Raw genomic sequence first — 24,741 nt, 5'->3', positions numbered from 1 at the left:
CCATAACATATATATATATAAATAAGAGTATTCCCATAACATATATATATAAATAAGAGTATTCCCATAACATATATATAAATAAGAGTATTCCCATATATATATATAAATAAGAGTATTCCCATAACATATATATATATAAATAAGAGTATTCCCATAACATATATATATATATATATAAGAGTATTCCCATAACATATATATATAAATAAGAGTATTCCCATAACATATATATATATATATAAATAAGAGTATTCCCATAACATATATATATATAAATAAGAGTATTCCCATAACATATATATATATAAATAAGAGTATTCCCATAACATATATATATATAAATAAGAGTATTCCCATAACATATATATATAAATAAGAGTATTCCCATAACATATATATATATATATAAATAAGAGTATTCCCATAACATATATATATATAAATAAGAGTATTCCCATAACATATATATATATAAATAAGAGTATTCCCATAACATATATATATATAAATAAGAGTATTCCCATAACATATATATATAAATAAGAGTATTCCCATAACATATATATATATATATAAATAAGAGTATTCCCATAACATATATATATATATATAAATAAGAGTATTCCCATTATATATATATATAAATAAGAGTATTCCCATAACATATATATATAAATAAGAGTATTCCCATAACATATATATATATATATATATAAATGAGAGTATTCCCATAACATATATATATAAATAAGAGTATTCCCATAACATATATATATATATATAAATAAGAGTATTCCCATAACATATATATATATATAAATAAGAGTATTCCCATTACATATATATATAAATAAGAGTATTCCCATAACATATATATATATAAATAAGAGTATTCCCATAACATATATATAAATAAGAGTATTCCCATAACATATATATATATAAATAAGAGTATTCCCATAACATATATATATATAAATAAGAGTATTCCCATAACATATATATATATATATATATAAATAAGAGTATTCCCATAACATATATATATAAATAAGAGTATTCCCATAACATATATATATATAAATAAGAGTATTCCCATAACATATATATATATATATATATAAATGAGAGTATTCCCATAACATATATATATAAATAAGAGTATTCCCATAACATATATATATATATATATATATATAAATAAGAGTATTCCCATAACATATATATATATATATAAATAAGAGTATTCCCATTATATATATATATAAATAAGAGTATTCCCATAACATATATATATAAATGAGAGTATTCCCATAACATATATATATAAATAAGAGTATTCCCATAACATATATATATATATATAAATAAGAGTATTCCCATAACATATATATATATATATAAATAAGAGTATTCCCATTACATATATATATATATAAATAAGAGTATTCCCATAACATATATATATAAATGAGAGTATTCCCATAACATATATATATAAATAAGAGTATTCCCATAACATATATATATATATATATAAATAAGAGTATTCCCATAACATATATATATATATATAAATAAGAGTATTCCCATTACATATATATATAAATAAGAGTATTCCCATAACATATATATATATAAATAAGAGTATTCCCATAACATATATATATATATATATATAAATAAGAGTATTCCCATAACATATATATATAAATAAGAGTATTCCCATAACATATATATATATAAATAAGAGTATTCCCATAACATATATATATATATATATATATATAAATGAGAGTATTCCCATAACATATATATATAAATAAGAGTATTCCCATAACATATATATATATATATATATATAAATAAGAGTATTCCCATAACATATATATATATATATAAATAAGAGTATTCCCATTATATATATATAAATAAGAGTATTCCCATAACATATATATATAAATGAGAGTATTCCCATAACATATATATATAAATAAGAGTATTCCCATAACATATATATATATATATATAAATAAGAGTATTCCCATAACATATATATATATATATAAATAAGAGTATTCCCATTACATATATATATAAATAAGAGTATTCCCATAACATATATATATAAATGAGAGTATTCCCATAACATATATATATAAATAAGAGTATTCCCATAACATATATATATATATATATAAATAAGAGTATTCCCATAACATATATATATATATATATAAATAAGAGTATTCCCATTACATATATATATAAATAAGAGTATTCCCATAACATATATATATATAAATAAGAGTATTCCCATAACATATATATATATATATATAAATAAGAGTATTCCCATAACATATATATATAAATAAGAGTATTCCCATAACATATATATATATAAATAAGAGTATTCCCATAACATATATATATATATATATAAATGAGAGTATTCCCATAACATATATATATAAATAAGAGTATTCCCATAACATATATATATATATATATATAAATAAGAGTATTCCCATAACATATATATATATATATAAATAAGAGTATTCCCATTATATATATATATAAATAAGAGTATTCCCATAACATATATATATAAATGAGAGTATTCCCATAACATATATATATAAATAAGAGTATTCCCATAACATATATATATATATATATAAATAAGAGTATTCCCATAACATATATATATATATATATAAATAAGAGTATTCCCATTACATATATATATAAATAAGAGTATTCCCATAACATATATATATATAAATAAGAGTATTCCCATTACATAATATATATAAATAAGAGTATTCCCATTATATATATATATAAATAAGAGTATTCCCATAACATATATATATATATATAAATAAGAGTATTCCCATTACATAATATATATAAATAAGAGTATTCCCATAACATATATATATATAAATAAGAGTATTCCCATAACATATATATATATAAATAAGAGTATTCCCATAACATATATATATATAAATAAGAGTATTCCCATAACATATATATATATAAATAAGAGTATTCCCATTACATAATATATATAAATAAGAGTATTCCCATTATATATATATATAAATAAGAGTATTCCCATAACATATATATATATAAATAAGAGTATTCCCATTACATAATATATATATAAATAAGAGTATTCTCATAACATATATATATATATATAAATAAGAGTATTCCCATTACATAATATATATATAAATAAGAGTATTCCCATAACATATATATATATAAATAAGAGTATTCCCATAACATATATATATATATAAATAAGAGTATTCCCATTACATAATATATAAATAAGAGTATTCCCATTACATAATATATATAAATAAGAGTATTCCCATAACATATATATATAAATAAGAGTATTCCCATTACATATATATATATATAAATAAGAGTATTCCCATTACATATATATAAATAAGAGTATTCCCATAACATATATATATATAAATAAGAGAGTTCCCATAACATATATATATATAAATAAGAGTATTCCCATTACATAATATATATAAATAAGAGTATTCCCATAACATATATATATAAATAAGAGTATTCCCATTACATATATATATATAAATAAGAGTATTCCCATTACATATATATAAATAAGAGTATTCCCATAACATATATATATAAATAAGAGTATTCCCATAACATATATATATATATATATATAAATAAGAGTATTCCCATAACATATATATATATAAATATATAAATGAGAGTATTCCCATAACATATATATATAAATAAGAGTATTCCCATTACATATATATATATATATAAATAAGAGTATTCCCATAACATATATATATATATAAATAAGAGTATTCCCATTACATATATATATAAATAAGAGTATTCCCATAACATATATATATATAAATAAGAGTATTCCCATAACATATACAGTGGACTCCTGTCTAAACCGGACTCACTTCGTACCGTCGAAATAGTCCGGTTTACATAGAGGACCGGTTTAGACAGAGTTCATCCAGAGTTATGGTTCTTGAATTATCGACAACTCGCGATCAACAATTACATTTGACATTTGAACCCATGGATGGTTGGGAAACACAGTCATACAAGCCATACTTGCAATCGATTATTTCACAGACATAAAAAATATACCTAAAGGGACTTTCCTGAGTTTGCTGCAATTTCTAAGATGTTATCCACTAACAGAGACTTTTTAACGATTGTAATTACATATCAAATATATTTTTCTGTATAAAATATTAGTGGCTGCATATTAAACGTGTTTCTGGTCGTTCTAATATTTGTACTAGGTTAAATTTCGTTTTATTTCCTAAAACATTATTTATTCGTACGGACGAAATTATTTGAATACAAAATCCAGATCTAACGGCCTACCGCAATAAGAGTAAACTTAACACGAGTGCGATTACATTTTATATTTGATCTTGCGACGGTGTCCTAATTACTCAGCAAGTGACGATCATTGTTCAACTAATTAAGCAACCCGTCGGTCAGTCAAATCCCAGTCCGGTGTAGACAGAGGTAATTAATGCATGAACGGTTCTTTCGTTCTTGATTGTTGATCTGGAGTCCGGAGTAGACAGAGTACGGATTAGACAGAGATTCATACCTAAGAGATAAACGGTAGCTGGACGGGGCTGTAGAAATGGACCGGTTTACGCAGAGATCCGGATTACACAGAATCCGGTTTAGACAGAGTCCACTGTATATATAAATAAGAGTATTCCCATAACATATATATATATAAATAAGAGTATTCCCATAACATATATATATAAATAAGAGTATTCCCATAACATATATATATAAATAAGAGTATTCCCATAACATATATATATAAATAAGAATATTCCCATTACATAATATATAAATAAGAGTATTCCCATAACATATATATATAAATAAGAGAGTTCCCATAACATATATATATATAAATAAGAGTATTCCCATAACATATATATATAAATAAGAGTTTTCTGATCACAGAAATGTTTTAGGAAACTTTCATATATATTTGAATGTTTCAAAATTCGAAGTAGTCGATAAAGAAAACAAAAACCCAACACCTAATATTACAGTTGTTTTATTTCTAGCAGTGATTTGTTTTCATGGTTGCATTTTGTTGTGATTTTCAAACTTGACGTTGGTCTCCCAAGCACGTGTTATTGAGAGAGATTCATCTGTTACTTCTTTTGCCAGTGTTTGATTTTATTCTTATTTTTTGGGCGTGTTTCTTTTTAGGATCCCTGATGCGTGGCAGACGAGGTAAAATACAACATGTTGTCTCGCTTGGGACCTATATTGTTCAGTTTTTCTGCTCTTTTCTTTGGTATAATTTAAAAATAAAACTTCAGTATTACTACTGCTTCTTAAGACTGGGGTAATGCAGATTTGGTGATATAAAATGGTGACACGTAATGAAATTAAACGTGCATGTTTTTGCTGGTGTTAAAGTGTTGTTGGTGATGGATGGTGTGGTGCATGGACAGGTTTCTTTGTTATTGGAGATACAGGGTACAGTTGTTACAGATGGTGACTGGGAAAGTTTATGAATATATTTTAATTATTTATTTATTCCAGTAGCATAAGTCATGTATAATGTTATGAGGGTTACAACACATGCATGAATGATACAAAAAGAGTAGTGTCGCTAGTAACATTATAAACTTGGCGAGTAGAATGTTTTGGTCTACTAGCCATATGACTAGTCATAAACTGTGAACATATCAAATCCATCTTATTGATTGATCATGATGTCTAAACATAACTTAACCCTAAGTCAGGACTATATAATGACGATTAAACTGCGTTTATATTATAATTCTACAATGCAAGTTTGTCAAAACAAAATGCGAAATGGGATGAAACGTGTTCAGTTAGCGCGCTTTGGTTACTTGTTAATGACTCCTAGAGGCATATAGCAATTGCTCGCAAATTGACTAAGACACATGCAGTTAAAGTGTCGCATCGTAATCATTTTCGGTTTCGTTTTACAAAACATTTATGGCTCGGTATAGTTTTTAGTACTTTTTTCGCCAAAATTTATTTATATATAAATCTACTGGCAATTTCTTTTATACTTTTTGCATGTTTTTGAATGTTTTGTGTTGATGTGTTGTATGTTTCTGAAATGTTTTAAATACTGGAATCTTCTGATACATTTGTTTACGGACTTGCTGCTGATAGTTCTGCTCAGATATTGTATATATGTATTCAGCATTTCATCAACTTGTTTCATTAACTTGTTTCATTAACTTGTTTCACTGACTTGTTTTATTAACTTGTTTCATGGACTTGTTTCACTGACTTGTTTTATTAACTTGTTTCATGGACTTGTTTCACTGACTTGTTTTATTAACTTGTTTCATGGACTTGTTTCACTGACTTGTTTTATTAACTTGTTTCATGGACTTGTTTTACTGACTTGTTTTATTAACTTGTTTCATGGACTTGTTTTACTGACTTGTTTTATTAACTTGTTTCATGGACTTGTTTCACTGACTTGTTTTATTAACTTGTTTCATGGACTTGTTTTACTGACTTGTTTTATTAACTTGTTTCATGGACTTGTTTCACTGACTTGTTTTATTAACTTGTTTCATGGACTTGTTTCACTGACTTGTTTTATTAACTTGTTTCATGGACTTGTTTTACTGACTTGTTTTATTAACTTGTTTCATGGACTTGTTTCACTGACTTGTTTTATTAACTTGTTTCATGGACTTGTTTCACTGACTTGTTTTATTAACTTGTTTCATGGACTTGTTTCACTGACTTGTTTTATTAACTTGTTTCATGGACTTGTTTTACTGACTTGTTTTATTAACTTGTTTCATGGACTTGTTTTACTGACTTGTTTTATTAACTTGTTTCATGGACTTGTTTCACTGACTTGTTTTATTAACTTGTTTCATGGACTTGTTTCACTGACTTGTTTTATTAACTTGTTTCATGGACTTGTTTTACTGACATGTTTTATTAACTTGTTTCATGGACTTGTTTCACTGACATGTTTTATTAACTTGTTTCATGGACTTGTTTTACTGACTTGTTTTATTAACTTGTTTCATGGACTTGTTTCACTGACTTGTTTTATTAACTTGTTTCATGGACTTGTTTCACTGAGTTGTTTTATTAACTTGTTTCATGGACTTGTTTTACTGACTTGTTTTATTAACTTGTTTCATGGACTTGTTTCACTGACTTGTTTTATTAACTTGTTTCATGGACTTGTTTCACTGACTTGTTTTATTAACTTGTTTCATTAACTTTTTTCAAATGGTATTTTTATTTTCCCTGATATATATTTTCACCTGTTATTCTACAAAAATCAGTTCAGTTTTACCTTACGTTCCTAAAATAAATGTATTTTTATTTTAGAATTCTCTTTAGTGAAGATTTATTTAAGTCTTCACATCATACCTTGTCCCTATTAAGACCTAAGTATATTTTATATAGCAGTGTTATCATTAGCTGCCTTGTTTCCTCTTTTAATCTGATGGTTTCTTGGATTTTAGTCATATTGTAAAATTTATATTATTAGATTTTCATTCCAAAAATACTGACCACTTTTATAAGCTATTTTGAATGCTTACTGACCCATTATCTAACAGTATTCCAGTTTTTATGAACTCCCTGACCTCATAAATGTGGATTTGTAAAACCAAGATCAACTTTATAAGTGGGGCCGGGACACTCGCCTGATGTATAGTCCATCTAGGATCGATCCCCGTCAGTGGATCCATTGTTTACAGTCTTTTATACATTACTTTTTACTTTTGAGTTTTACACTTTATTATTACTGAACTTGTCTGTCGTTTTATATTGCCTCATCTGATATTTTAATATTATTTTCCATAATATTATACATTGGACGTAGCCCAGTGGTAAAGTGTTCGCTTGATGTGCGGTCAGTCTAGGATCAATCCCCGTCGGTGGACCCATTGGGCTATTTCTCATTCCCGCCAGTGCTCCACAACTGGTATAACAAAGGTCGTGGTATGTACTATCCTATCTGTGGGACGGTGCATATAAAAGATCCCTTGCTGCTAATCGAAAAGAGTAGCCCATGAATGGCGACAGCGGGTTTCCTCTCTCAATATGGTTCTTAATCATATGTCCGATGCCATATAACCGTAAATAAAATGTATTGAGTGCGTCGTTGAAATAAAACATTTCATTTCCTTCCCAAAGGAAAGTAGCACTGAAAATTCCCAATTTGTATGCTAAAAATTCTTAATATATATATATATATATATTAATATGTGCTATAACACATTAAGTTAACAGCGGTCTACTGTATCATTCAGTGGCCTAACACAGTATCCCACTTATATATCTTGGTTTACAAGTGAAACAAGTGCAAACTTTGTCCCTTCAAACTGGATTCACCATCGACCTTACTAGGCTGTACATCGGTCTCCATGGTTACTGTATTCAAGTGTTAGCACCATTCCATAATGCACACATTTCTTAGGGCGCACACTGCAACAAATTTAGTTTTAGTCAACTTTCAGATATGTGGGGTATTTTTTTTAATATTACTAAAAGTGGCTAATTCAAACAACAATTTTATTATCCTACTACTAATTAGCAATTGGCTAAATTGGCTGTGAATCCTGTTCGATTTGTAGTCGATCATAGTCACATGTAACACAGAATCCAATCAGTCTGTAGTGCATAAACATGCATTGTATTTTCACATCATTTGTGGTTCAGTCTCTGTGTACAATGTATATCGACACATCACAGCATACATGTAGCACAGCTGAGAATATTTACCATTATTGCTTAACGATGGCTTCCAAACACTGCCAAGACAGTCATTTCGTTCACGCATCAACGAGGCAAATTTAGATTTGTTTTGCCTATTTTTTGTTTACACAATACCTTTAGGACATAATTAAGTTAAATGGTCATGATGGGTTATGCAGAAACAAAATGCAGGGCGTAAAATTTGGCACGCACGATTTTGTCGTTCGTCTGTCAGTTATGCAAAACTAATATCAACATAAATGACCGATTGTTTGTGCAAAAGCTGTAATCGTTCGTTAGAAAATTAAAAAAGACGTGTTTGCAAAAAAACTAAATTCACTGTTTTTGGAAGAAAATAATAAGATAACGGGCTTACATTGCCGATTGCTGATTGTTTTGGCCGATATAGGATTCATATAATTTCGGTACTTTCCATTCAGATCCGGAAGCATTAAACTCAATGCTTCCAGGAAATCCCTGTCTATTATCGTTTCATTCAGATTATTGTTTGGCACCAATAAGTACTCCCCTGTAAAAGAACCGATGGGGTTGTGTGTTGTAATGTAAACGGGCTGCTTTCAAGTTGGTTCTAGCATACATTTAAAAAAAAAAAATGTATTTATGATAGGACATTTGATGGAGAAAAGCTACGAAATTTGTTCATATTGCATTCACGTTTAATTACTGTGATCCATTAAAATTTGCATTTGTATCTGAACTACTGAAGAAAATCGTTCGTGTAAACACTAAAAGCACAGGAACGACATATTGGTTGTCTCAGAAATTTAAATTGTATGCCCTGAAATGGGTTAGTTGAATTTGTTCTTGCATGACCCATAACCAATGGTCAGTTCTCAGAGCCCTATGCTTTATGTTCAATGTAAAAGCTAATGTGCATTCATCATTAAAACAGTTATCTCACATTTGTTAAACATTTATATATTTTTTGTATTTGTGTGTGTGGTTGTTTTTATATACACACATAAATTATTGTGAATTGTGTAATTTCAGAAGCATCACCCCGTTTTGATTGTTAACTGTGTAATTTCAGAAGCATCACCCCGTTCTTTCCCGTGACAGCTTCAGGCAATTCTCTGCTAATGGTGGCAGAAAACTTCAGCAGGAAGCAGAACTTCACAGCCGTCTTTTCATCCATCTTGAAAGGTATTTCACACTCTTTACTTTTTGGGGTGTGCAAGCACTTTCACACCCATAAATTAAATGTGAGGGTTGTGCAATATGCCCCCTGTATTTCAAACAAGCAGGGCTTGACTTAACTGATGTAAAAATCTGTATGCCATTGGAGGCTTGAGAGGTTTTCTTTATTTCAACACGTAATAAAAGTTATAGTGTGACTGGTGAATTTTACTAACTTATTCTGCAATTTATTTTAAATTTTGTTACGGGAGGGAGGAATGTAGCCCAGTAGTAAAGCGCTTGCTTGGTGCGTGGTCGGTCTGGGATCGATCTCCATCGGTGGGCCCGTATGCATTGCACTATTTCTCGTTACAGCCAGTACACCACAATTGATCAATCAAAAGCTGCGGTATGTGCTATCCTGTCTGGGATGGTGCATATAAAAGATCCCTTGCTATTAATGGAAATATTTAGCATGTTTCCTCTAAGATTTATGTCAGAATTACCAAATGTTTGACATCTAAAATCCAATAGCCGATGATTAATAATTCAACGTGCTCAGATGTACAGAAATTGATAATCTAAACAATGAAATCTAATTAATGTCTCATCTCAATTATCTAAAATGACTAGCTAGGCCTAATAGTGAAAAATGCACCTTCGTGTTTAAAAACTGGATTCTTTTACTTTAAGGGATCACTGTTACAAATCTTATTTCTTTTTCCGTTATGTTAAAATCTTTATTAAAATAGTATGTATGTATACATATACTTTAATTGGTCCTACCAGAAGAAATTTCTGCAATTCAGACACAATAAACTCCCTGTCTGAAATATTGTAACAAGTGAATCGAAAGTATATTCATGTAGTCTGGTCAATATTACGTCAGTTTAAGGTTTGACAAAGTACACATGACTGTGGGATGACTTTCACCACATGTACTGCATGCATACTGAATTTCAGATTGTGGAGTCTAGCCTGAAATATACATTAATATAAAGCTGTACATGTATTTGTAATGTATTAATTAAACATTTATCCTGGATGCACATGTTTCTGTTTTAATTTGACAATTTATGGTCATTTGCCTGCCACCAATCAATGACATCACCATGAGAAACATAGAAACTTGTCATCTAGCTTCATTGTCAAATTAATTCTTACTTATTCTTTTTTTTTTTAGGATGCAATGCTATTGGCTCTGGATTCAAGGGAAGCTACTCTCTGGGTTCTGACGTTCCCCCAGGACAACAGTGTCGGTGGACAATACCAGCTCGTCAAAAAGGAGGTACTGTAATGCTGTGAGGTTATAAAGTGTTGGTGTGTAACATGCTGCTTTATCTGTCAGTTTTACCTCTAGGGTTGCAGATCAGTTGACCTGCTAAATGGCCTTTTCCCAATAAAACCAATGCTCCACAACACAAATATCAGACTGGTATGTGCTATCCTGTCTGTGGGAAAGTGCATATTAAAAATCCCTTGCTACTAATGGAAAAGTGCAGCAGGCTGCCTCTGAAGACTGTGGAAAAAGTACCAAATGTTTAACATGTAATAACTGATGATTATTGTTGTATAATTACAAACTTTCCGAATTTATACGATTTACTGTATTCTGATTGGCTGACGTCACTAAAAAACCAAGCGTTATCCTTCCATAAACCTCATAAAAATGACCAAGATCGATTGGAACTATTTTTAGCCCAATGACCCAGTTCGGTGATCGTTTTAAAAATATAACAAGGAAGTGACCTGTTTTCTCGATTAAAAAAATAAGGGAAACTGGATGAGATATTCATATTACAATATATTTTTTATTTGTTTTTATTCTGTTAAAAAAAAACCCCAAAACATCCAATAGTTTGTATACATGTATTCCTACGCTTATTTACAGAACATGGCTGACGGTAAGAACGAAAGAAATTATTTTTGAGTGTTTTAAGGTACACTTCTTGTACTGTTTGTAATTATAAGAATTGTTTCTCATTTTTTAGGAATTTATCGATGTATAAAAGTCACAAATGTAGTATAAAATCGCTTCGCTACGATACGCGATTTTATACCATTTGTGACTTTTATACATCGATAAATTCCTAAAAAATGAGAAACAATTCTTATATATCAATGCTTTCTTGTTAAATGTTTAACATCTAATAACTGATGATTATTGTTGTTGTATATCAATGCTTTCTTGTTAAATGCCTCAACAAAACATTGCCTGATAACATATACATTTAAATTGTGTGAAAACGTAACAAGTTCTGCCAGAAAGGAATTAAAGTGATTTGTATTTTTCAGTGCTAGGTCCTCTAATTAAAGTGATTTGTATTTTTCAGTGCTAGGTCCTCTAATTAAAGTGACTTGTATTTTTCAGTGCTAGGTCCTCTAATTAAAGTGATTTGTATTTTTCAGTGCTAGGTCCTCTAATGAAAGTGACTTGTATTTTTCAGTGCTAGGTCCTCTAATTAAAGTGATTTGTATTTTTCAGTGCTAGGTCCTCTAATTAAAGTGATTTGTATTTTTCAGTGCTAGGTCCTCTAATGAAAGTGACTTGTATTTTTCAGTGCTAGGTCCTCTAATTAGATTTTTTGCCAAAAATATTTCATACTACAGTGAAACCTCTTCAAACTGGACCCTCTGTAATCCGGAATTCCATCAAAACCGGACATTTTTCACGGTCTTTTTTTATAAATCAGTAAAGAACTTAACCTCTCTCAACAGGATACCTCTTAAAACCGGACATTTGACTTGATACGAGAGTGTCCGGTTTAGAGGGGTTTCACTGTATTGTGATTCTTATAGTCAGGCAAGATAAGATAAAATATTATTTTATAGTCTTATTCAGCTTACTGTACTAGCACAACAACTATGCTATGCAACCTGAGTCATCTGCTCCACTACAAAATTGTCTTCCCTTGCCGGATGTATATCCATATCCACACATGGGCAGACCATATGAGAAACTAATAATAACCTTCATTTAAATATTCAGACGGAGACATTATCATATCGCCACGGCAACTGTTGCTACAAGTGAACCAGACGGTAACAATCTACAGTGGTGTGCTGGAAAATGGAAAACCTCTCCGCAAGTTCAGTAGAAAGAGCTCGCAGGATTTGCTGCCACAGATCAGTGTACCAGTCCCTAACGGAGCAGAGTAAGTTATTGTCCAGTTGGATGAGTAGACAACTGCCACAGATCAGTGTACCAGTCCCTAACGGAGCAGAGTAAGTTATTGTCCAGTTGGATAAGTAGACAACTGCCACAGATCAGTGTACCAGTCCCTAACGGAGCAGAGTAAGTTATTGTCCAGTTGGATGAGTAGACAACTGCCACAGATCAGTGTACCAGTCCCTAACGGAGCAGAGTAAGTTATTGTCCAGTTGGATGAGTAGACAACTGCCACAGATCAGTGTACCAGTCCCTAACGGAGCAGAGTAAGTTATTGTCCAGTTGGATGAGTAGACAACTGCCACAGATCAGTGTACCAGTCCCTAACGGAGCAGAGTAAGTTATTGTCCAGTTGGATGAGTAGACAACTGGTCAAAGGTCGTGGTATGTGCTTTCCTGTCTGTGGGAAAGTGCATATAAAAGATTCCTGACTGCTAATGGAAAAATGTAGCAGGTTTCCCCAGATGACTATGTTAGAATTACCAAATTTTTGACATCCAACACCTGATGAATAATTAATCATTGTGCTTTAGTGGTGTCTTTTAAACAAAAACATTTATTCTTTGGAGGGGTATTGACTTGAACATGGAGAAAGTATTGACATAATGAGATATAAAAATAAATATAATTTTATCCTGCAACCATTGTTTGTATTAACCACATCTTAAGGTCACAGATTCTAGTTTCAATCGCTGAAAATGGACACTACATTTTGTTGATCTTCAAACCTGTATCACATCTAAGGTAAGTTGTATTAGTGTCAAATGAGAGTCTGTAACATTGAAATGGACAAATATAACCTCTAAAATTAGAATTCAGCTCGTCTCCATAACTGTAACTTTTCGGAGGTACAAGTATGTGCATTTTGAGAATTGTATTGCTTCTGAGAATGAAGAATTCTTGATATATCTGGAATACTGTCGAGAACAAGGTGAAAAGCAAAAGCTGCTCGTGAATTTGATTATCAAAAAACATGATATTGTTTTCTTTGAGCAGCATTTGCTGTCTGCCTGTGTAAATATATACTATCCAGAGTAGCAAGTCTACATGTATGTGAAGCACTGCCCAACACAGTAATATATAATTAAGTTAGAACACTGCATAAGTTCAACTTGGTTTTCTGCTAATCTAAGAAAGATGTAGATGGCTCTGTTTAATACCTACCGAAATAATGTAATTAACATGTAAAGAAGTACATTAAAACAACTTTGTTTAATACCTCCCAAAATAATGTAGAACATTACATGAAAGTACCACTTATTCACATTTCAGCTTTTCTTTGAACTGTCACTTAACTTCATTATAATTTATTTGATTTTTGTGTTTCTATGCAATGAAGGTACTGGGTTCACATCTCGGCACACTAACTGTCCTAGACACACACCAGCTATGTGGGCTTTAGTTGTTGATAGTAAGAAACAGTTCAATCTCGGCACACTAACTGTCCTAGACACACACCAGCTATGTGGGCTTTAGTTGTTGATAGTAAGAAACAATTCAGTCTCGGCACACTAACTGTCCTAGACACACACCAGCTATGTGGGCTTTAGTTGTTGATAGTAAGAAACAATTCAGTCTCGGCACACTAACTGTCCTAGACACACACCAGCTATGTGGGCTTTAGTTGTTGACAGTAAGAATTCAGTCTCGGCACACTAACTGTCCTAGACACACACCAGCAATGTGGGCTTTAGTTGTTGACAGTAAGAAACAATTCAGTCTCGGCACACTAACTGTCCTAGACACACACCAGCTATGTGGGCTTTAGTTGTTGACAGTAAGAAACAATTCAGTCTCGGCACACTAACTGTCCTAGACACACACCAGCTATGTGGGCTTTAATTGTTGACAGTAAGAAACAATTCAGTCTCGGCACACTAACTGTCCTAGACACACACCAGCTATGTGGGCTTTAGTTGTTGATAGTAAGAAACAATTCAGTCTCAGCACACTAACTGTCCTAGACACACACCAGCTATGTGGGCTTTAATTGTTGACAGTAAGAATTCAGTCTCGGCACACTAACTGTCCTAGACACACACCAGCTATGTGGGCTTTAGTTGTTGATAGTAAGAAACAATTCAGTCTCGGCACACTAACTGTCCAAGACACACACCAGCTATGTGGGCTTTAATTGTTGACAGTAAGAATTCAGTCTCGGCACACTAACTGTCCTAGACACACACCAGCTATGTGGGCTTTAGTTGTTGATAGTAAGAAACAATTCAGTCTCGGCACACTAACTGTCCAAGACACACACCATCTATGTGGGCTTTAATTGTTGACAGTAAGAATTAAAGTCTCGGCACACTAACTGTCCTAGACACACACCAGCAATGTGGGCTTTAGTTGTTGATAGTAAGAAACAATTCAGTCTCGGCACACTAACTGTCCTAGACACACACCAGCTATGTGGGCTTTAATTGTTGACAGTAAGAATTCAGTCTCGGCACACTAACTGTCCTAGACACACACCAGCTATGTGGGCTTTAGTTGTTGATAGTAAGAAACAATTCAGTCTCGGCACACTAACTGTCCAAGACACACACCAGCTATGTGGGCTTTAGTCGTTGATAGTAAGAAACAATTCAATCTCGGCACACTGTCCTAGACACACACCAGCTATGTGGGCTTTAGTCGTTGATAGTAAGAAACAATTCAGTGTAGTGGTCAGCTTAAACCTCCACTTGAGGGTGGGAGGCAGTACCGAGATGTGAACCCAGTACCTATCATTCTTAAGACCAATGGCTTAACCACTAAGCGACCGATACCGGTTGTCATTTAATTATAGCTTGTATGCTACTTTCTGTGTACTGTGTTGATAATTTTTTTCAGACTTGTGTTCGAGTCGAGAAACAAGTGCACTGTGAACTGTACCCAGCCCGTGGTGACTGCCGACTTCGCCATCACAACTAAAGGTTGGAAACCTTTTTGTATCAGTCATCTTTATGTAGGGCGTACAGTGGTTTTTGTATCAGTCATCTTTATGTAGGGCGTACAGTGGTTTTTGTATCGGTCATCTTTATGTAGGGCGTACAGTGGTTTTTGTATCGGTCATCTTTATGTAGGGCATACAGTGGTTTTTGTATCGGTCATCTTTATGTAGGGCGTACAGTGGTTTTTGTATCGGTCATCTTTATGTAGGGCGTACAGTGGTTTTTGTATCGGTCATCTTTATGTAGGGCGTACAGTGGTTTTTGTATCAGTCATCTTTATGTAGGGCGTAAAATGGTTTTTGTATCAGTCATCTTTATGTAGGGCGTACAATGGTTTTTGTATCAGTCATCTTTATGTAGGGCGTACAATGGTTTTTGTATCAGTCATCTTTATGTAGGGCGTACAATGGTTTTTGTATCAGTCATCTTTATGTAGGGCGTACAATGGTTTTTGTATCAGTCATCTTTATGTAGGGCGTACAGTGGTTTTTGTATAAGTCATCTTTATGTAGGGCATACAGTGGTTTTTGTATCGGTCATCTTTATGTAGGGCGTACAGTGGTTTTTGTACTTCGCAACAGTAATGGTGTGACATTAGTGAATAAAGCAATTAATCGGTAATGTAGTCAGAATATTTTAATATAAAGTAACCATTTCTGAATCACTTTTGTTTGGCATTTACCATAGTTTGACACCCAATAGCCAATGTATTTTTCATGCTGGAGTGTTGTTAAACATTCATTCATTCATTCCATTTCTGATGATAAAAATTATAACTTTACTTTGAACCGCCTTGCCTCTGAAAATTGCGAGAAGGATCAGATGATTCATGCGTTGTTCACTCAACTCTAATTTCATGTAACCTATTTTGTTCTTGCTCATTTAATTTAACACATCATTTACATGGTCATAACATTTAATTTAACGCATCATTTACATGGTCATAACATTTAATTTAACGCATCATTTACATGGTCATAAAATTTAATTTAACGCATCATTTACATGGTCATAACATTTAATTTAACACATCATTTACATGGTCATAACATTTAATTTAACGCATCATTTACATGGTCATAACATTTAATTTAACACATCATTTACATGGTCATAACATTTAGGTGATGCAAAAAGGAAATTGGCTACCTGAATATTTTGTTTCTGCGTAACCTTAAAATGGGTTAAATGGGTAAAATTGTAATTCTCAAGGGTGTGACTGTGAATCCTTTTTAATTACCTAATTATGCCTGACATAAAGTATATTGGCTCTTTGGCTAATGGTTAATAGTATTACTAGTTGGAGGCAGTGGCGTAGCATGGGCGGGGCCAACGGGGCGGTTGCCCTGGGCACAAAATTCTGAACTGGTGGAAGGGACTCGGGGAGTGCTAATAGTCCACTGGTTAGGGGGCACAATGCTTGCCTTGCCCCGGGAGCTGGCAACCCACGCTACTCCACTGGTTGGAGGAACTGGCTGTTGGGGGTCAGATGAGTTGTTTGGCGATGTGCTATAAAGATTTCATGTGTAAGAACTTGTTCATAGACATTTATATGGTATGACAAAAATGACAGCCTTTGTCTATTAGTAGCGTTTGAAGGCTTCCATAGGCATTAAAAAAGCAAGAACATAAGTTAGAGCTAGTATTGAATTTGGAAATGTTTGTATACATATGACACATTTATTTACTGATATTTGTCTACATGCTGATAATAAATGAGTTATCATACTTGTATGTGCTGCATGCAGGACTTCAGTTTTAAGTGTGACCAGATGATAGATAAACAGTTCATTTTCAGATTTGTTTGTTAAAATGCACATACCCATTTAGTAATTTGTATTATTATAACTGCACTTAGAATGGTCTATGCATCATTCCACGGACACTTAGTATACACAGAATTATGACATAATATATCTTAAAACGAGATAATTAGTCTGTAAATTTAATTACATGTACATGTATATATACACTTTATGGATGGACGTGCAATTTGTTTTTTTATCAAGCTGCATGGTAAAAGAAAAGTGTTTACATTTGGGATGTAAGTCTATTTTAATGAGCTATATATCAGTATAATCGGACCTGTAGTACATTTTTCCTTTTTTATTTCTCCAGCCTGTGGCCGTGCACTCCTAACATCATCCAGTGGTCAACTGTCCAGTCCAAACTTCCCGAATCAGTACCCTCTGAACTCTGATTGTACGTGGCTGACGCAAAGCAACAAGACCAGGCTGTTCTACCTGTCGTTCACCACCTTCCGACTGAGTAAAGGACACAAGTTTGAGATCCGGAAGCTTGTAAACGCGACAACGAAGACGGTGGCATCGTTCAGTGGAAACGTCCTGCCCCAGGACGTGCTCATTCCCAGGAACATGTTGTCACTCCAGTTCTCGGCTCCTCCGGTCAACCGGTCCCAGACCAGCAAGGTGGACCAGGGTTTCACAGCTAAATACATGCTGCTAGGTATAATATTACTTGTATTACATGCACTAGGCTGACACCAGCCGATCGCCAATTCACCATGGGCTAATGGAAACAAAATCTGACGATAAAGATGCTCAAGTCAGTGTTTCTACAAACCTGACCGACGTGACTTTTTATCAAAAATGTTTCGCGATTTTATTTTTCACAAAAATGGTCATGTTTACAATTAGTTCTAGTCCAACTTCAACCACACAATGGTCATGTTTACAATTAGTTCTAGTCCAACTTCAACCACACGTTCGCATTTTCGCTGCCATTGAACGTAATCCTAACATCTTCATATTAATTAAAGACCTTTTCTATGAGCTTTTACGCAATTTTCAAAAATATTTTCTGGAGAACAGGTGTGCCACGATAATTATGTTTTGTTTTCATAAATTCGGTGTACATTCGATTTATCACCCAAGATGTAATCGCTACAAAGATCCCGACCACTTCTGCTGCTGTATTTGACTGGAAATAAGCCCAGACAACTCATTGTGAGCTAGCATGGGGTGGGCTTATTCCCAGACAACTCGTTGTGAGCTAGCATGGGGTGGGCTTATTCCCAGACAACTCGTTGTGAGCTAGCATGGGGTGGGCTTATTCCCAGACAACTCGTTGTGATCTAGCATGGGGTGGGCTTATTCCCAGACAACTCGTTGTGAGCTAGCATGGGGTGGGCTTATTCCCAGACAACTCGTTGTGATCTAGCATGGGGTGGGCTTATTCCCAGACAACTCGTTGTGAGCTAGCATGGGGTGGGCTTATTCCCAGACAAGGGGCCAGTTTGGTTAAAAAACAACAACGAAAAACAAATTAAAAAACCCAAATAAAAAACAAATAATAATAATTAAATGAACCAGAAAGAAAGCAAAACATTTTCAGTACCACATATATTAATTACAGTGTTCTATTTGTTATTAATACATAATAATAATGATAATTAATTTTTTCTTTTTTATACTAGTATCTAATTATTAGAAACACCTTCTGTTACTATTACTTGCGTACATCCAAAATTTAAAGCTGAGAAAACTTACAAAAGCAATCAAAAACAAACTGGCATTATTGTATACAGGTTTTGTTTCTGACACGGACGGACAGCTTACACTCTCTATAGTTGCGAATCAAGGTCATTGCTAATCAGAATAAGGTATTTGCCTAATTAGCATTAACAGTGGCCTCAGTGTGGTTTCACACTTTAGTTCAGACTTGGGCTTGTGTAGATCAAAGAAACAACCAGACATGAAATTGAAAACAATGTTACACACTGTTAGACTGCTAAATCTTAATTGGTGGTTATACATTTGTGTTTAATTGTTTGTTACAGTGTTCCTACAGGATGTATGACCTTTTAAATGAACTTTGCTCAAACATGCATTTTTTTAAAACTTAGTTTTGTCAATTGATATAATAATAATGAATTGCAGAGCGCATGTTGGCCATGACCGCATGCTTGGACTAAAAGACATCTGAGCTACTTATTTCAAGTGTGTGTTATTCTTTACTGTACTGTACTGTACAGTTTGGTATCAAGTTTAAGCACAGCTGTCTATCACATTTCAACTTTTATTAAAAGGCATCCGTATCCAACAAGTTGCATAGGCTAGATTGTAAGCCCATAAGGTGAAATCATTTTTGTCTAAGAAAATAGAAATTCGACCCCTGCATGCTGCTAGGTATAATATCACTCTTATTACATGCATGATGCTAGGTATAATATGACTTGTATTACATGCATGATGCTAGGTATATAATCACTTTTATTACATACATGCTGCTAGGTATAATATCACTTTTATTACATGCATGATGCTAGGTATAATACGACTTGTATTACATGCATAATGCTAGGTATAATATCACTTGTATTACATACATGCTGCTAGGTATAATACCACTCTTATTACTTGTATTCTACTAGATAAATATCACTTGTATTACATACATGATGCTAGGTATATTATTGGTATCACATACATGCTGCTAAGTATAATATCACTGGTATCACATGCATGCTGCTAGGTATAATATCACTGGTAGCACACGCATGCTGCTAGGTATAATATCACTGGTATCACATACATGCAGCTAAGTATAATATCACTGGTATCACATACATGCTGCTAGGTATAATATCACTGGTATCACATACATGCTGCTAGGTATAATATCACTGGTATCACATACATGCTGCTAGGTATAATATCACTGGTATCACATGCATGCTGCTAGATATAATATCACTGGTAGCACATGCATGCTGCTAGGTATAATATCACTGGTATCACATGCATGCTGCTAGGTATAATATCACTGGTATCACATGCATGCTGCTAGATATAATATCACTGGTAGCACATGCATGCTGCTAGGTATAATATCACTGGTATCACATACATGCTGCTAAGTATAATATCACTGGTATCACATACATGCTTCTAGGTATAATATCACTGGTATCATATACATGTTGTACATGCTGCTAGGTATAATATCACTGGTATCACATACATGTATGTGTTGTTAGATATGATATATCACTGGTATCACATATATATTTTATTTTTACATTATGACTGCTATAGGAAAGTAATATCTAGATTTAATCAGTTTTGCCAGGATGTATTTTCATGTTGGGCTGAAGTTCAACAAAACCCCACCATAACCCCACAAGACCTCTATGGTTTAATCCATGTATTAACCTTCTGAGTACTGCAGGCGAGATATCTCGCCCGACGTCATGTCAGTCAACATACTGTATACTGTATACAGTGCATTCCCCAATTCATATTTCCCGCCGTTTTGCACACGACACTCACCAGAAACGGAAATATAATAAAAGAATTTTATTTATTTTTCAAAATGGTGGCTTTTGTTTTGATTTTTTCAATTGAAAATACCTTGAAATTTTGAGTTAAAAAAGTGGTTTTCGGCAAATATTTTCGATTGACAACAATGGTGGCACGTCGCAGTTATTTTCAGGGATCGATAGCTGATTGTGACAGATAATTTTATAATAAATCGTTTTACCAACAACGTAAATTACCAAATATTGCAATATGAATCGTAGTTCGGGTTTTAAAAAAAACCCACTGTTATCAGGAATAATGGACATAAATACTGGACAGTTGGCCACAAATGCCCATAAGTAAACACAACTTTTTCGATTTTTTGCCTAATTTTAATCACCATTAGCTGATCTAAAAATAATAAAAATTAAAAAAAAAAAACGAAAATAATACTTACCGATTCATATATAAACTTTATTTCATGTATTTATAAAACATTTAAGTGAATGTATGTGAGTAAAAATTATAAACTTGTACCCACTCAACGTGGTTTTTGTTCAAAATTAATCCAGTAGTCTACAGGTTAAAGTAAATAATGAGGTTAAAGTAAATAATGAGGTTAAAGTAAATAATGAGTACATGTTTTAACCATTCTTGTTGTACAAAAGGCATTTATTTTGTCAATGATCTCATAAATAATTACGGTAATTTGTTTTACTTGTGAGGATTTTTGTAGGTTTTATCAACTGAATGTAAATTATTTGCAGCCTTATAGATTTTTTGATGCAATACCAAATGAAAACACACTAAGAATTTGCAAATTTAATAAATTAGATAAAATACACAATTCGAATGTAAATCTTACAAGCTTTTCATTGATAATATAAACAAAAAATCAATTGCGTCACACAAAAATGGCAACAAAAATTAAATAAAGTGCCTTTTCGAATAACTGATGATGCGAAATTACAATCTTTTCAGTTCAAAATTAGTCACTGAATATACTTTACTAACAGTAAGCTGATGCAATGCAAACGTTTTGAAACTGAATTATGTACATTTGAGGTGATAAACTCTATTTGTTGAATGTCAGTATGTTAAAACTATTTGGTATTGCTTACTAGATGACCTAGATGTAAAATGCGGCACTGTCATACCTATATATATAGGCCACTGAGGTACTTCTGTTTTTCTTCTTTTTTTATTAATAGTCCAAATATTGATGATATCAATCATTGTTTGCTTGTAATAAAATACTATATACATATACTCTTCAAAAAAAGAAACGCAAAAGTGTACAAATGGGTTATAACTCCGATTTTATGTTTCCTACCGGTTCATGCTTTGTGAATATAAGGTCATTGCATGTCCCAAACACATTCCCACGGTTACATTCGATAAAACGCAGCTACTGTACAATAAAGTTCCAAAATGTGAATATTCGCAAAAACGCAGCCACGTGCAAACCATGTCACCACTGCCCGTGCGTTGTCTGCACGTGCAACATGAACACCGACAGTATAAAAGTGCAGGGTGTTCGCTTGCCTGGCCTCTGTATCTGGCTGACAGTTGACAATCCAGGACATGCCACGTCTCAGTGAACCGCAGAGAAACAATGCCATCGGCCGACTAGACGCAGGCGAATCCAGAACGGCCGTTGCCAGGGCATTCCATGTGTCCCCAAGCACCATTTCCAGACTGTGGGACCGTTACCAGCAACATGGATCAACACGTGACCTCCCTAGATCCGGTCGACCACGGGTCACTACCCCCGGGCAGGACCGCTACATCCGGGTACGCCACCTTCGGGAACGATTGACTACTGCCACCTCCACAGCCGCAGCAATACCAGGTTTGCGCAGGATATCCGACCAGACCGTACGGAACCGCCTACGTGAGGTAGGAATTCGTGCCAGACGTCCAGTTCGAGGTGTCATCTTAACACCACAACACCGTCGACTCCGACTGCAGTGGTGCCAGATTCATCGACAATGGCCTCAACTGAGATGGAGACAGGTGTGGTTCAGTGACGAGTCCCGATTTCTGCTCCGACGTCATGATGGAAGATGTCGCGTGTATAGGCGTCGTGGTGAACGTTATGCGGCAAACTGCGTGCAGGAAATGGACAGATTCGGCGGGGGTAGTGTCATGGTGTGGGCAGCCATCTCACACACTGGCAGAACTCACCTGGTCCACGTGCAGGGCAACCTGAATGCACAGGGCTACATTGACCAGATCCTCCGGCCACACATCGTTCCAGTTATGGCCAACGCCAACGCAGTGTTCCAACATGACAACGCCAGGCCTCACACAGCACGTCTCACAACGGGTTTCCTACAGAACAACAACATTAATGTCCTTCCTTGGCCATCGACATCACCGGATTTGAACCCAAATGAGCATCTATGGGACGAGTTGGACCGACGCCTCCGACAGCGACAACCACAGCCCCAGACCCTGCCCGAGCTCGCAGCAGCCTTGCAGGCCGAGTGGGCCACCATCCCCCGGGACGTCATCCGTACTCTGGTTGCTTCAATGGGCAGGCGGTGCCAGGCAGTTGTCAACACACGCGGAGGCCACACCCGGTATTGACTCCAGATGACCTTGACCTTGGTGGTGTGTCCTATCACTTACTCACAATGGACTAGAGTGAATTGTGAACAATCCTGCAACATTTGGTAATTATCGGACTCACCATTCAATAATTAAATCAATTCTCCAAATGTTACGACAATGTGGTTTTGCGTTTCTTCTTTTGAAGAGTATATTATCAATCTTTGTTTGCTTGTAATAAAATACTATATACATATTATCAATCTTTGTTTGCTTGTAATAAAATACTATATACATACTTGTAGAATGAAAAAAACTCAACCAAATTATATTATGTTTAGCTCACACACGTCGTTATCAGCAAATTGAATTTTATTCTTTTTATCTTCACTCCCGGAAAAAAAAGTTGAAAAATAAGAAAAAAGTGGCAGTATCTTAGTAGAGTACTTCACATGTAATACATATCTTCTTGTATTAATTAATAACTGTGTGTTTTAACAGAAAATGTAACATTTCATTATGTACTGTAATAATACATGTATGTGTTTGAAGCAGAGAATAAAAATTTTGAATAATAAAAAAAAGAAAAAAAAAGCTTTAAACCATATAATATTATAATGCTGTAGGTGTGATATATTAAATGTGTTTTAGATTTAATATCTCTTTCTTTTGATTAAAAACTGGATGTGAGGTGTGATATAATTAAAAAAAGAGGGTTTTTTCAATTATCAGATTTGTTTAGTTTATAGTTGTACCTATATGGGTGTTCATCACAATGCCCTGAAAAGGTTTATGGTAGGCGAGACATTTAATTCTGCCAAATTCTTGTGTTTGAAATAACTGTATAGAAAGTAAATTGCCT

The 24,741-nt window shown here is 33.5% G+C and overlaps 1 protein-coding gene across 2 annotated transcripts in view; it reads left to right on the top strand.

Annotated features, from left to right (window-relative positions):
- LOC121382662 (cubilin-like) overlaps positions 1–24,741 on the top strand; it is a 155,745-nt gene that overhangs the window by 110,011 nt on the left and 20,993 nt on the right. The window contains exons 12-17 of one of the 2 annotated variants that reach the window (XM_041512198.1): positions 5,311–5,334; positions 9,875–9,987; positions 11,144–11,248; positions 12,950–13,115; positions 15,965–16,047; positions 18,184–18,531. In XM_041512198.1, coding sequence (XP_041368132.1) covers positions 5,311–5,334; positions 9,875–9,987; positions 11,144–11,248; positions 12,950–13,115; positions 15,965–16,047; positions 18,184–18,531 — 839 coding nt within the window. The remainder of the gene's footprint in view (positions 1–5,310; positions 5,335–9,874; positions 9,988–11,143; positions 11,249–12,949; positions 13,116–15,964; positions 16,048–18,183; positions 18,532–24,741) is intronic. The other variant, XM_041512199.1, reaches the window with a different exon arrangement.

This window comes from Gigantopelta aegis, chromosome 10 (assembly GCF_016097555.1).
Source record: "Gigantopelta aegis isolate Gae_Host chromosome 10, Gae_host_genome, whole genome shotgun sequence".
Taxonomy (NCBI): domain Eukaryota; kingdom Metazoa; phylum Mollusca; class Gastropoda; order Neomphalida; family Peltospiridae; genus Gigantopelta; species Gigantopelta aegis.
This window is presented reverse-complemented; position numbering and strand designations above follow the sequence as displayed.